The sequence below is a fragment of the Tachyglossus aculeatus genome, chromosome 1 (genome assembly GCF_015852505.1).
Source record: "Tachyglossus aculeatus isolate mTacAcu1 chromosome 1, mTacAcu1.pri, whole genome shotgun sequence".
NCBI lineage: Eukaryota > Metazoa > Chordata > Mammalia > Monotremata > Tachyglossidae > Tachyglossus > Tachyglossus aculeatus.
Window position 1 is genome coordinate 122320517 of NC_052066.1, and position 15613 is coordinate 122336129.

Here is a 15613-nt window from a genome sequence, read left to right on the forward strand (position 1 = left end):
ATTAATATTGTGTACATATCTATAGTTCTATTTATATTGTTGCTACTGATGCCTGTCTTCCCCCTTCTGGACTGTGAGCCTACTGTGGGCAGGGATTATTTCTGTTGCTGAATTGTACTTTCCAAGCAGTGCTCTGCACACAGTAAGTGCCCAATAAATACGAATGAATGAATAAATGAGATCTCCCCTAGAGAAGCTGCTGGGAAGGATGGGAGAATTGAAGAGAGGACTGGAAGTGGGAGGGACTGAGGAGGGTCAGGGACGATTTTAGGAAGCTCACACACCCGTTGGTGTCAATTTTCTTAATAAAGGAGGTAGCCAGGTCATGGGGAAAAAGGGATGGGGGAGGTGGGGGCACAGGAGGCCCGAAGATGGAGTTTGAGCCTCACAGGACCATACATGAATGGCTCTCTTGGCTCCACCTCAGAGCTTTCTGACCTCTTGCTTCACCCCTTCCTCACCCTGTCTCCTGCCCCCGCAACCATATACACAAGGCTCATGGCTGCAGTGGCCACAAGGCAGCAGCTGCTCCAAAATCCCGAACCCCAATCACACCCAGCTGCTCCTCATGTTCTGAGGACCCCAGCTTCTGTTTGTGGTGCCAAGACCCCAGCCCACAACTCTCTCCCATTTAGGCAGGAGAGACCTCAGCCCCAGTTTGCGCTGCGAGGGCCCCATCCGCCCATATTCTCTGTAAAGATTCCTATCTGCATCCAGCCCCTGCACTTGAGTGTACATACCCACATGCCCACATACTCTGCAAGTGTTGCAGCCCTGGCAATGAACTCCACAAGGTTTTAGCCCCACCTTTGAGGGGGCAAGTGATGGAAGATTCGAATAGTTATACTATCTTTCCTGCCTAAAGTAACATTACTGCCCCCACTACCATATCATTTCCTTGGGATCTACGGTCCCCACAGAGGTGAGGCTCATGCAGCCGTACCTTGACCTGGTCCCCAGGTTCCCAGCTTTGTATCCCTGGAATGTGGGAAACGAAAGCTACAAAATGGTGTGGTAACAGCGGCAGCTGTAGCCATGTCCCCAGTAGAACCCAGTAGCAGCAACAGCTTTAAAAAAATTAAATGAGAGTTAAAAGTATACGTAGAAAAGAAAGGGGTGTGGGTAAAGGGAAGATTAGGTGAGTTCAGGGTGAGCTGAAGAGGCAAGAAAGCCAAGGGCTGAGAAGAGGGGAGGGGTGGAATTACTTACCTAGGGAATACAAGAAGGCAGAAACTTGAGCAGAAATTCCTTTGAGAGGAAATGATTTTTCACGCACCCCGGTTTTCTATTTAGCACTTACATAGTCATCTCGAGGATTTATACACATATTAAATTTTGTATGCAAATTATTTATTCATTTATCCATCTATCCTTTTTACCCAGCTTTAGATGTCATCAGTTAGCACTTAACTTCCTCTCCTCCTCTCACCACATGCATACAACTTACACTTATGCATTATTGTAGATTGTAGGCTCCTTAAGGGCAAGGGAATGGTGCTCCTACTTATTCTGTATTCTCCCAATTACCCAGTACAGTTTAGGCCCTTAATACTAAATTTTGCTTAAACCCAGGCAATTGGAGTTGGGAGAGCCAATTTTCTATCTAATGGCAATATGAGGCAAACTTAATTGTACTGGGTGTTTACCACAGAAAGATACATCTTTAGCTCTGGACAAGTTGCCACTCATTCTTTGTTTTATAGATCATCAAAGCTCAGGCTTGGTCAATGTGGCTGACCTGTTCTCACCTCCCATCTAACATGCTCCTCCAAGGCAACCTAGTTTCCCTAGCAGGAATGCTTAGGATTCTTCCTGCAAAGATTTTCTTTGAATTATTTTCCTAGGGGCTCCAGTCTCTCAGCTGCTAAAATGCTAATTGCTTTCTATTTCATGCTCAAGTCATTAGTGAATGAGGATTTCCACTGATTACTCTGTCATTATACCTTTCCCTTAAATGGATAAAAGATTTTAATAAAAATTTTCAACAGGAGAAAAATACATTGAGAGGTTAAGGATTAGTCTCTTGGGGGTTATTTTTATAGAGTATAAATTGATTGAAAATGTGTCAGTGTATCAGAAATTATTCATTCAATAAAAACCAGTTTAAAGCAAAAGCACTGCCTGCTTTTGGCATACCTTCCTTGAGCTCAGCACTAAGACTTATTATTTGAGGAGAAAAAGAAAGGAAGAGAAACAGCATTTAAAGGTATTTCCTTAGGCCTTATGTCCAAAAGACTCAGTATTTGAATATTTCATATAATGTGCAATGCCTTGGGCAATCACTTTGCTTCTTTAGTCACACACCCAAAGAAACATAGGAAAAACAAACCCTCCATTCAATTCTTTCTAAGATTTATTATTTTTAATAATGCCACGTTTCAGAAGGGTAGTGATGTGCTCACTTAGGTATGGAGACAATGAAAACTTTAAGTAATGCAATGCACCCTTGAGACAAATCTTGAAGACATAATTAGTGTACTGACAAGTCAAGTAAAATACCAGCAAACAGAAAACAAATCCAGTTTCTCTCACTCGCATAGTCCAGCTTCAGTTTTGGCAAATCTGACAAAACATACAACACAGATGGCTACGGACTGACATGAAAAGTAAATTTTATTAAACATGTTTACATAACATGAGTTGGGATTTCATTTAAAAGCACAGGGGGTCAGGGGAAGAGTGTGTGTGTGTATGTGTGTGTGTGTGCGCGTGTTTGTGTGTGTGTGCATGTGTGTGTGTATGTGCATTTGTGTGTTAAGACAAGTGGTCAAATAGAAAGATACTACCGAATTATAATTAGTTGATTGTTGGCCACTAAGACAGAACAGGATCTAGTAGCAGTGCCCCAATACTTCAGTTCTTCCTGCTCAGCAGGTCGAGCAGTAATCAATCTGTGCCCTATGGAAAGATGGCCATGTAATTCTGGCATGTTAAATGATAATAAATAATTCACTCGGTGCAGGCAGTATGTCTATGAATTAAAACCTAGTGTGTACACAGTTTCTACATGTGTTACGGCCCCACAGTAGGAATCTACACCAAAATATTTATTAGAAGGAATTTGGTCCATACTACATCACGTTTTCCATAGGGTAAAAAATAAAGTCCATCTATAGACATTCAGCATCAGACCGACAGACTGAGTCTGGTTAAAACTTGCAAATGTCTATAAGAAAAATGGATGGCTTAGATTTCTTGGTTATTTCCATATCATAATTACGAGCAAACTGTACAAATACATGCAACAAACAAGCTGGCCTATGTGGAACTAACATACATTATTAAATAATCTTTTTTTTTAATTTTTTTTTACAAAACGTGCATGCAGCTTTGAAGAGTTCCAAGTCATGCTGCTCTATTGGTGTGATCACAAAATTGAATGGCCCAGAAAGGAGGGAAAACATCTCAATGCATCTGCACAGTCTGCAGTTTTTCAGCACATCTACAGAAAATCACAAGGGAATTCAAAGCCAAGAACCCAAATGAATAAAAGGCAAATTGAAATTTGACTTTTTTTCCTTCAAAAAAGTAAGATATTTTGCAGTAAAAAATCAAGCTTTGTGCTTGCATCAATCTCAAAGAAATGTAAACTAAAATTTGATAAAAACATCAGTTAAGTGCAGAATATTTCAACGGGAATTTCCAGTGAAATACTGAACAGCTCATACCATGCTCTATCCAGGGGAGATAGGTGCATCTGAAGTGACACACATCAAGGAAGCCTGAATACAGCTGAAAGTGTCATATGCTCAACGCCATTACCGGTTAACATTTTGGGAAGTCAAATATACATTTTATACACATGAAACTAATTCTTCTTTCTTTGATGTTAGGAAGAAAACTGCATTACAAGTAATATTTTCAATGTCAAAATGAAGACTTAAGTTGCTCAAATCAGTCTCCAGTTTTAGGTGCAGTAGATTGTTTTCAAAACTCTTCCATGCATAACATCAGGAAACATAAAAAGAACATTATTCATAATGCAAACAGATCTGCTTTGTACAAAGAAAAAGTGGTGCCGTGACAATGTTGTTTTGAAGAAAACTGTCGATGATTTGTTCTGGGTTTTCACATAATGGTTGTATAAGACTTGGGAGAATCTGAACTGTGAAACCGGGAAATCTCATGGGCATAAATCGACTGGCTGATGCACATTTTAAAGAATGCTTGCAGAGATGCACTTCAGCCCTTTTTTTATACTGAAGTTTTAGAAAAAGAAAGGAAGGGTCTCTGCTAGCATTGCAAGATCTCACAAAACTGGTAGAATTACACCGAAATAAACTAGTGGAAATAACAGGTACAGAAAAACAAAATTGCTCAAATACTGGGGAGATAACACTGCTTGTGGTCTGTTTGAGGTGGGAAAAACAATAATTTGAACAGAGTGAGAGCTTCCAGTTGGTTCATTCGTTTTGTGTGCTAATTCAAAAGTTCCCTCTTTTGGCTGTTAGGAGCAGAGCGACTCTCACTAGCATATAGACGCTGACTGTGAGTGGACTGACTGCCTTGTTCTGTCATTCGGAGCCTGGTTTCAACAAACAATTCAGACACACTTTTGGATAACTACTACAGGCAAAACAGAAGTGATTGTCTGTCTCCAACAATGTTTTTGATCATGTGAATATCTGGTTCAGATTTGTTATCCTGGGTGGTAACATTTTAGTTAGACAAGGATCGGCTACAAGTTCACTATGATCTAATGCAAGGAGGCCCACTTGAACTTTCCAGAGATGATTGGGAAGCCCTGCGAGTCAAGGGAGTCAGGGTGGGATCTACCAATGACGAGGGTGGAAATAATTTGTACCAGCCTATTACCATACTGGATAGATCCAGTTCCTCCAAAAGGATCTGGGCCACACCCATGAAGCATTTGTGATCCATTCTTCCGTAGTCCCCCCAGACTATCACCTGCAGAGACAGAGAGCAGAGGTTTTAAGACGTTCAAAATGATACCCAGTTCATTACTGAAGCACGTATGGCAGTTGTCCCATAAAACTGGTAAGATCATTTGAAGAGAGGGAATCAGTGCTCGTAAAATCGAGGCAAAAATGACAGGGTTCCAAGATAAATTCTCAGTTATCAGAAATGGAGAAATTCCTGATACTTCTGGAGCAAGGTCAGCTTACTTGGAATTCCTTCAACTTGTTTTTCTGATTCTATTGCACAGAGTTTGGAGCAGAACATGTTTTTTTTTTTGGGGGGGGGGGGGTAAATGGCCCCATTACATGGACATGTTCCTAATTTATTTAACAATTACAGCAAGTTTTTCTTCAGTTTTAGCCTCTAAGGATAAGGAAAAATACTCCATATTTAAGTCAGCCTCTGCAGATGAACATGAATCTTGGTTTAGAGACATCTATATAGCTTTCTCCTCATCCTTTATATTACACCATTGGGCCATTTTCTTTCTGCTTATGGAGGGGTTGTATCATAGTCTTTAAACTATTATTAAATCATCCCTCAATTTTCTCTTTGACAGAGCTGATGTATTAGATCACATATTTCTCCCTTTATTTAGCTCATCGTTCTCTGTTCACTTTATTCCAAGTTTCTAGTAAGGATATGATCGATGTTGATCATAATGGAGAATTTGGTATTTCCAGTGTTCTGCTTGTTTTCGATATGGAGCTATGTTGCTAACTCACAATTTGCTGGTTTTCCATTATGATCAAACCCGTACTAAAGCACTTCCCAAGAGGGGATATTTCTTGTCTTGTCTTATGCTATTGAGTCATCTCTGACCCATAGCGATGACATGGACACATCTCCCCCAGAATGCCCTACCTCCATCTGCAATCATTCTGGTAGCATATCCATAGAGTTTTCTTGGAAAAATATTTAAGTAGTTTACCATTGCTTTCTTTCATGCAGTTAACTTGAGTGTCCATCCTTGACTCTTTCCCTTGCCCCTACTGCCCAGCACAGGTGAGTTTTGACTTATAGCATTCATTCATTCAATCGTATTTATTGAGAGCTTACTGTGTGCACTGCTCTGCACTGTACTAAGTGCCTGGGAAGTACTATTCAGAAACATATAGAGACGGTCCCTACCCAACAACGGGCTCACAGATTGCCTTCACTAGCTAGCCACTGCCCAAATTAGGAATGGCATGGGTATGACTCTGCTTGACTCTCCCTCCCTTAGACAAAACTGTTAGAGTACTGGGAACTCTTCAGGTCCGACTCTGAGACAGGGGTAATATTCCACCAACTCTCAAAATCTAACCCCTCCACCCCTGCCTTTGACCCCATCCCTTTGTATATTATTGAAACACTAGTACCCTCCTTCTTACCTTCCTGACTGTCATCTTCAATGCTAACCTTCTCAACATGCCTTGATCTCACCTGTCACGCCACCGAGCCCTCACCCACATCCTGTCTCTGGCCAGTAATGCCCTCCCTCCTCAAATATGTCAGACAGTTGTTCCCCCACTTACTTCAAAGCCTTATTGAAGGCACATCTCCTCCAAGAGGCCTTCCTGACTAAGACCCCTTTCCTCTTCTCCACTCCTTTCTGTGTCACCCTGATTTGCTCCTTTTGTTCTTCCCCGTCCCAGCTCTACAGCACTTATGCACACATCTGTAATTAATTTATTTATATTAATGTCTATCTCCCCCGCTTCTGGGCTGTAAGCTCATTTCGGGCAGGGAATGTGTCTCTGTTTATTGGTATTACTATTGTATTGTACTCTCCCAAGTGCTTAGTACAGTGTTCTGCACACAGTAAGCACTCAATAAACATGGTGGAATGAATTTTCAACTATTCATTTTCCAATAGTTTCTTCCCCACTGCTTTCAATAATACTCATGTATTATCCTCTACCATAAGGAACACCCTCTTCTGACTCCACAACTCCCTCCAGGTAGCTTTCACCTATTTCTCTCCTAATATTTCTTTCCAAACTCCTGGAACAGGTGTCTACACCTGGTTCCTACACTTCCACTCCTCCATTTCTCTCCTTGACCCCTTCCAATCTGGTTTATGCCTCCTTTGCTCCACTGAAACTGCCCTTTCTAAGGTACAATGTCTGACGTCTTGCCAAATCCAATGGCCTCTACTCCATCCTAATATCCCGCCTGTGACACTGAGGACCACCTCCTTCTGGAAATATCATCCAACCTTGGTTTCAATGACAGAGTCCTCTCCTGGGTCTCCTTTATCTTTCTGGCTGTTCCTTTTTAGTCCTGTTAGCAGGCTACTCTTCTGCCTCCAGTCTGTGAGAGCCCTTCAGGACTCAGTTCTAGATCCCCTTCTATTCTCCATATAAACCCACTTCCTTGGAGAACTGATTACCTCCCACAGATTCAATCATCATCTTTACGGGGATGATTCCCAATTCTACCTCTCCAGCCCTGACCTCACTCCTTCTCTAGAATTTCACATTTCCTCTAGCCTTCAGGACATTGCTAGTTGGATGTCCTGCCAACACCTCCAACCTGTCAAAACAGAACTCCTCATTTTCCCACCCAAAACCTTTCCTCCTCCTATCTTTCCCATTACTTGTTGACAATAACACTTTCCTCCCTGTCTCACAAGCCCATAATCTTGGCATATCCTTGCCTCATCTCTCTCATCTGATCCCTATATTCAATCAGTTACCAAATCCTGTTTGTTATGCTTTGACAGTACTAAAATTTACTCTTTCCACTCTATCCAAAGTACTACTGTTTCTACTGCTACTAAACTAATTCAAGAATTTATCCTGTTCCAACTTGATTACTGCATCAGCCTCCTTGTGACCTCCCTCTCTCCTATATCTCCCCACTTCAGTCTTAACTCCACTCTGCTGTTCAATTCACTTTTTTAACAAACAGTTCAGTCTACATTTATTCATTCAATCATATTTATTGAGCACTTACTGTGTGCAGAGTACTGTACTAAGCACTTGGAAAGTACAATTTGGCAACAGATAGAGACGATCCCTACCCAACAACGGACCCACATTCCCCTACTCCTCAAGAACCTACAGTGGTTGTCAATCCACTACCACATCAAACAGAAAATCTTTACCACTGGCTTTTAAGCATTCAATCAGATTTCCTCCTCTTACTTTAAATTGTTGATTTCCTACTGCCTCCCAACTCACATATTTCACTCCTCTAACATAACCTACTTATTATACCTCAATTCTCTCTGTTGTGCTGCTGACACCCTGCCCATGTCTTCCCTCTGGCCTAGAACTCCTCCCTCTTCATACACAACAGACCACCGATCTCCCCATCTTCAAAGCCTCCTTAAAATCATATTTTTTCCAAGTGACCTTCCCCAATTTAGCCTTCATCTCCCCTACTCCTCCCTTCAGAGTCAAATTTGTTCCTGGATCTGTACCCTTTAAGCACTTCATATTCATCCCACCCTCAGCCTCAGAGTATTTCTACACATAGCTGTAATTTATTTCAATGTCTGTTTCTCCCTCTAGACCTTAAGCTCCTTGTAGGCTGGAAATGTGTCTACCAACTCTGTTGCATTGTATTCTCCCAACTGCTTAGTATAATGCTTTGTACACTGCAAGTTCTTAAGAAATACCATTGATTGTTGCAGTGTTGGTAGAGTCTATTTTCCACTCTGGCTACATCCTGCTATCATTCCCGCCGAACTTTGTTTCCAACACCAATTCTCAAAATTACTTATGGAAAGAGTAGTTCTGAAAAATGTGTATATTTCAAGTTATTATTCTCTTGACATACTATATCTGCACAGCTCAGACTCCCCAAACAATATATCCTGAGGTGTTCTTGTGGCTCAGTGGAAAGAGAACGGGCTTGGGAGTCAGAGGTCATGAGTTCCAATCCTGGCTCAACTACTTGTCAGCTGTGTGACTTCAGGCAAGTCACTTAACTTCTCTGTGCCTCAGTTACCTCATCTGTAAAATGGGGATTAAGACTGTGAGCCCCACCTAGGACGACCTGATAACGTTGTATCTCCCCTGGTGATTTGAACAGTGCTTGGCACATAGTAAGTGCCTAACAAATGCCATTATTATTATTATTATTATTATTATTATTATTATTATTATTGATGACCAGGCAGACCACCTGACCTGCCATCATCAAGCAGAAAAATCACTCCCACACTGGGGGTGTTAGGACAGAGGGAAATGGAAACCTACGTCTAGCTACAAAATGGTTATGGCAATTCCCAAGGTTTTGCTTGGCATTCTAAGGTGCCTGAAGTTGTAGCTTTTAACTTTCATGTAACTTGCAGAATTTTACTGCTCTTATTTTCAACACACTGAATTTCTTGTTGCTCTTATTATTTTCTCATGTTTCTATGTATCTGACCTCTTCCATTTTGATTGTGAGCCCCTGGTGGTCCAGAGTTATGTCCTGGCTGAATCTCATGTAATCACCCACTTATGACATATTAGAAATAATAATTAGAATAACAAAAAATAACAATATTTTTGTGCTAACAGAATCGTGATATATGAATATTTTAAAAAATATTGCTGACCTGAAGAACTTTACCCTGTGGACTTTCATCAAAAACCAGGGACTGTTGATACAGAGGATCAAGGGTTTTTCTTGCAATCCTAGTCTTCTTCTTGGCAATGCAGGCTCCATTTTCCAAGAGATACACTTTGACATATGGGGCTGCATTCAAGCAGACTGATGTAAGTACAGTTCATTTTTATACTTCAAGGTAAAATGAAGTAGCTCAATTTACCCAGGTTAAAAGGGTTTGTGACAATGAAAAATGAGCATTCTAAGCCTGCATTAATAATAATAAAGAAGATGATAAAGGACCACACAGCATGCGAAAATCATTTTTACTTACTTTTAGGGTAATGTTAGTAAAGGAATTCACAAACCTAATGCCAGATTGAAGAAAATCAAGAATATGTCTTAATATGGACAGGGAATGGGGTCTACCAACTCTGTTATATTGTACTCTTCCAAGCTCTCATTAAAGTAAGCACTCAAATGCCATTGATTTACTAATTGAGTAATGGTGTGGTCCCCACTAACTTTTGATTGATAACTAACACTTAATCTGCTCTGTACAGATTTGGACAAGATACAATTCTAGAAATTGATCTTCAGAAAATATGATGGCATACAAACATACTTGCATTCAGAAATAATTTTGATTTAACAAACAAACAAGGACTATCCAGGCTAATCATCTGGAGAGTTACCAAGGGCAGGATGTAACTAGCTGTTGAATGGCCCAATACAAAACAGAACATGAAACATTTTGAGATTTCAATCAACTGGACTTTCAAAAGTGGAATATATTCATCTTCCTGTAGTTTTTAAGATCTTGGTATTCCAAATTTGGTAATGTTAAACCCAGACACAATTTTCTTTACTCACCAGGGGTAGATTTGGAGCCGGGTTTTTGTGTGAGGCTCCTTGCCCTGATGACTTCCACTTCTAACTGGCCTTTCTTGTCCTCCATTCCAATTTGAATATCACCTGGAAAAAGCGGAAGAGCAGATGACCAAAAAGTTAATTCCATTTTGTCCAACTGATCTTTGTTCCATAATACTAGATTCTCCAATCATATTTATTTAGTGCTTGCTATGTGCAGAGCACTGAACTAAGTGCCTGGGAGAGTACAATCGAGCAGAGGTGCTAGTAACATTCCCTGCCAAAACAAGCTTGCAGCATAAAGGGGGAAACATATATTAATATAAATAAATAAATTATATATAAGTGCTGTAGGGCTGCAGAAGGGAGTGGGAGAAGAGGAAATGAGGGTTTAGCAGGGAAGGTCCCTTGGAGGCCATGTGCTTTCAGTGAGGTTTTGAAGGAAGGGAGAGTGATTGTCTGTTGGATCTGAAGAAGGAGGGTGTTCCAGGCCAGAGGCACAACGTGGATCAATACATGAGATAGGCGTTATTGAAGTGCAGTGAGTAGGTTGGCATTAGAGGAGCAAAGTGGGCAGGCTGGGTTATAGTAGGATAGCAGTGAGGCAAGGTAGGAGAGGCAAGGTGAATGAGTACTTTAAAGCAGATGGAAAGGAGTTTCTGTTTGATTTGAAGGTCTGGACAGCAGAGTGAAGTATGGACTGGAGTGGCAAAAAACAGGACATAGGGAGGTCAGCGAGGAGGAGGATGCAGTAATCAAGGCGAGTAGGTTTTCAATCCAATGCCTGCAAAAATTATCTGAAGTATGAAGAAAAACCAGGAACATGTTTGCCAAGTGCTATTGAGTTATAACACATTTGTAGTGGGTGGAGAGAAGATTGAAATAGTTGACAACTTTTCTCTCTTGGGGTCAAAAATCAATAATAAAAGAAATAGTAGAAAAGAAATATGCCTAAGATTAATATTAGGAAGACTTGCTATGAAGAGGGTGTTTCCAGTGACAATGTATGGCTCTGAAAGCTAGACAGTGAAAAAACTGGATAGAAAGAACATCGATTCTTTTGAAATTTGCTGTTGGAGAAGGCTTTTGCGAATACCATGGACTGCCCGAAAAACAAACAAATGGATTTTGGAGCAAATTAAGCCAAAGTGGTCTTTGGAAGGCCAAGTTACTCAACTCAGATTAGCATATTTTGGACACATAATTAGGAGGACTAATTCTCTGGAGAAGACACTAATGCCAGGAAAACGTGGAAGAGGCAAACCATCAGCTAGATGGATAGAGACCATAACAACAATAATGAAAGATCCGTTAGAAGGGTTGTAGATAATAGCAGAGGACAGGACCTTCTGGAGAAAGTATAGTCATGGAGTTGCTATGAATCGTAAACAACTCGATAGCACTTAATAATAATATTCAGTATTTTCCCATCTGACAACTGGCTGGACAAAAGGATTCTGGGCCAGCTATAGTAGCATATTTATAAAAAATTGGGTAAAAGCTATGATGCATCTCAAATGGAAAACTTTTTTATTGGCTAATGTATTAGAACACAGAACACAATAACATAAGGAATGCTATTAAAGGTTCAGATCAATGGCCCTTCCAGGCCAGAATTCTGTCTCTGATAATGACCACAGAATACTTAGAGATAATGGGACATGACTGCCCTCCTCCCATCCCCTTACTGTAGGGGTTCCTCAAGGGTCAGTTCTTGGTCCCCTTCTGTTCTCTATCTACACTCACTCCCTTGGTGAACTCATTCGCTCCCACGGCTTCAACTATCATCTCTACGCTGATGACACCCAAGTCTACATCTCTGCCCCTATTCTCTCTCCCTCCCTTCAGGCTCATGTCTCCTCCTGCCTTCAAGACATCTCCATCTGGATGTCTGACCGCCATCTAAAACTCAATATGTCCAAGACTGAACTCCTTATCTTCCCTCCCAAACCCTGTCCTTTCCCTGATTTTCCCATCACTGTTGACGGCACTACCATCCTTCCCGTCTCACAAGCCCACAACCTTGGTGTCATCCTCGACTCTGCTCTCTCGTTCACCCCTCACATCCAATCCGTCACCAAAACCTGCCAGTCTCACCTCCGCAACATCGCCAAGATCTGCCCTGTCCTCTCCATCCAAACCGCTACCCTGCTGGTTCTATCTCTCATCCTATCCCGACTGGACTACCGCATCAGCCTCCTCTCTGATCTCCCATCCTCCTGTCCCTCCCCACTTCAGTCTATACTTCACGCTCATTTTTGTACAGAAACGCTCTGAGCATGTTACTCCCCTCCTCAAAAATCTCCAGTGGCTACAATCAACCTACGCCTCAGGCAAAAACTCCTCACTCTTGGCTTCAAGGCTCTCCATCACCTCGCCCCCTCCTACCTTACCTCCCTTCTTTCCTTCTAAAGCCCAGCTCGCACCCTCCGCTCCTCTGCTGCTAACCTCCTCACTGTGCCTCATTCTCGCCTGTCCCACCATCGACCCCCGGCCCATGTCCTCCCCCTGGTTGGAATGCCCTCCCTCCGCACATCCGCCAAGCTAGCTCTCTTCCTCCCTTCAAAGCCCTACTGAGAGCTCACCTCCTCCAGGAGGCCTTCCCAGACTGAGCCCCCTCCTTCCTCTCCCTCTCCTCCCCCTCCCTATCCCCCCACCTTACCTCCTTCCCCTCCCCACAGCACCTGTATATATGTACATATGTTTGCACATATTTATTACTCTATTTATTCATTTATTTTACCTGTACATATTTATTCTATTTATTTTATTTTGCTAATATGTTTTGTTTTGTTGTCTTTCTCCCCCTTCTAGATGGTGAACCCACTGTTGGGTAGGGACTGGTCTCTATATGTTACCAACTTGTACTTCCCAAGTGCTTAGTACAGTGTTCTGCACACATTAAGTGCTCAATAAATACGATTGAATGAATGAATGAATGCTTCTAGGCATCCACTATGGATTTCTCAATTATTGACATCCAAACTCCACAAGCACCAGCTGATATTTCTGTCTGCATTGTTTCCTAAAGTAGCAACGAAGCATCATAGCCCTGTGGATAAAGTATGGGCCTAGAGTCAGAAGGACCTGAGTTCTACTCCTGGCCCTGTCACTTATCTGTTGTCTGACCTTGGGCAAATCACTTAACTTCTCTGGGCCTCAGTTACCTTATCAGTAAAATGGGGATTGAGACAGTAAGCCTTGTGTGGGACAGAGACTGTGTCCAACTTCATTAGCTTGCTTCTACCCCAGCACTTAGTTTAGTGCCTGACATGTATGATTTCCTCCTGCTGGGTTGTCATGTTTTCTTTCCTTTATTTTTAACATTCAGACTTCATCCTATAATGGGAAATCCCTTATTTTGGTGTAATGGGATTTAATTGATAACAATCCCTTGTTAGCCTTACATCCTTTATGATTTTGAAAACTTTAGCCTACACCTTTCAGGCTTTTTTGTTGTTGTTGTTGTTAATGGTATTTGTTAAGCACTTACCACATGCCAAGGCCTTAGGTAGATACCCTCTAATCAGGCTGGACACAGTCCATCTCCCACATGGGCTCACCATATTAATTCCCATTTTACAGATGAGGTAACTGAAGGAAAGAGAAGTTAAGTGACTTTCCCAAGGTCACTCAGCAGACAAGTGGCAGAGCTGGGATTTGAATCCAGGTCCTTCTGATTTCCAGGCCCATTCCACTAGTCCATGCTGCTTTGATTTTCAACTTTCTTCCAACTTTCAGCCAGTTCTCCTTCAGGCTACACCTTTCCAAATTGACGAATCATAAACTTTTCAGTTTATCCTTATATTGAAGCTTCCCCATTATTCTGGTTTATCATATATTCCCTTCTTTGTACCTTGTCTTGCTCCAGTACGTCCTTCCCAAGAGGTGTCAGCCAGAACTAGACGCCAGATTCCATTTGGGAGAATACCATAGCATTTATTTAGGGCCAAAATGATCTCTTTTGTTTTGCTTTTAATCTCCTTCTTGATAGTGCCCAGCATTTGGTTGGCCTTTCTGACTTCTGCCTTAAAATAGAACTGGTGTTCAGAAGAACAGCCAAGAATATCTCTGAGATCTCTTTTCTGAGTTATGACCAATAGCTCACAACCCAGCATCTTGAAGTGGAATTTGGATTATTTTTTTCCTAGGTTCATTACCTTGCCCTTGTTCACCAAATTAAAGACCTTAATTCACCTGCAAACTTGGGATTTCATTATATTTCACTCTTCCCGATCATTAATGAAGATGTAGGGACCGCCTCTATCTGTTGCCGACTTGTACTTCCCGAGTGCTTAGTACAGTGCTCTGCATACAGTAAGTGCTCAGTAAATACAATTGTATGAATGAATGAATGAATGAATGTTAAAATAAATCCAGTCCTAGCACTGATCCCTAAAAGGTCCCACTATTTTTATCTGTCCATCCTGTAAAGAGGTTGCTTTTCCCTAACCTTGGTTTAGTCAGCTAATCAACCCTATTTCAGTCAATTGTTCCTGCTTACTTTCCCATCACTGCTGATGACACCACCATCCTTCCTGTGGCCAAAATCCACCCCTTCTACTCTGCCAAACTGCTACCTCACTAATGCAAGCACTTATCCTATCCTGCCTTGATTATTGTATCAGCCTCCTTGCTGATCTCCCAGCCTCCCTGTCTCTCCTCACTCTAGTCCATACTCCACATTCTGCTGCCCAGATCATTTTCCACACTCCCCTACTCTTCAAGAAACTCCAGTGATTGCCCATCCACTTCTGTAACAAAGAAAAACTCCTCATCATTGGCTTTAAAGCCCTTAATTACCTTGCTCCCTCCTACCTCACCTCACTACTCTCCTACTACAACCCAGACCGCACACTTCGTCCCTCTAATGCTAACCTTCTCACTGTACCTCGATCTCATCCATCTCACCGCCGACCTCTCTCCCACATCCTACCTCTGGTCTGGAACACTGTCTCTCCTCATATCAGACAGATAATTGCTCTCCCCCACTTTAAAACCCTACTGAAGGCACATCCCCACCAAGAAGCCTTCCTTGACTAATCCCTCCTCTCCTCTTCTCCCACTCCCTTCTGTATTGCTCTTACTTGCTCCTTCATTCATCCTCCCTCACATACCCACAGCACATATGTATATATCTGTAATTTATTTATTAATTTATCTATTTATTTATTAATGTTAATGTCTGTCTCCCTCTCTAGATAGGGAGCTCGTTGGGGGCAGGAATGTGTCTGTTTTTTGTTACACTGTACTCTCCCAAGAGTTTAGTACAGCACTTTGCATACAGTAAGCGCTCAAT

At 41.7% G+C, this 15613-nt stretch overlaps 1 protein-coding gene across 20 annotated transcripts in view; it reads right to left on the reverse strand.

Annotated features, from left to right (window-relative positions):
* Positions 1 to 2335: 2335 nt before the first annotated feature.
* Positions 2336 to 15613, reverse strand: part of RIMS1 (regulating synaptic membrane exocytosis 1) — a 554640-nt gene continuing 541362 nt past the window's right edge. For 10 of the 20 annotated variants that reach the window (XM_038748659.1, XM_038748658.1, XM_038748657.1 and 7 more), the window contains 3 exons: positions 10318 to 10419; positions 9455 to 9594; positions 2336 to 4908 (listed from right to left, as the gene is read on the reverse strand). In XM_038748659.1, the coding sequence (XP_038604587.1) occupies positions 4690 to 4908; positions 9455 to 9594; positions 10318 to 10419 (461 nt within the window). In that variant the 3' untranslated portion in view covers positions 2336 to 4689. The remainder of the gene's footprint in view (positions 4909 to 9454; positions 9595 to 10317; positions 10420 to 15613) is intronic. The other 10 variants (XM_038748594.1, XM_038748583.1, XM_038748567.1 and 7 more) reach the window with 1 other exon arrangement.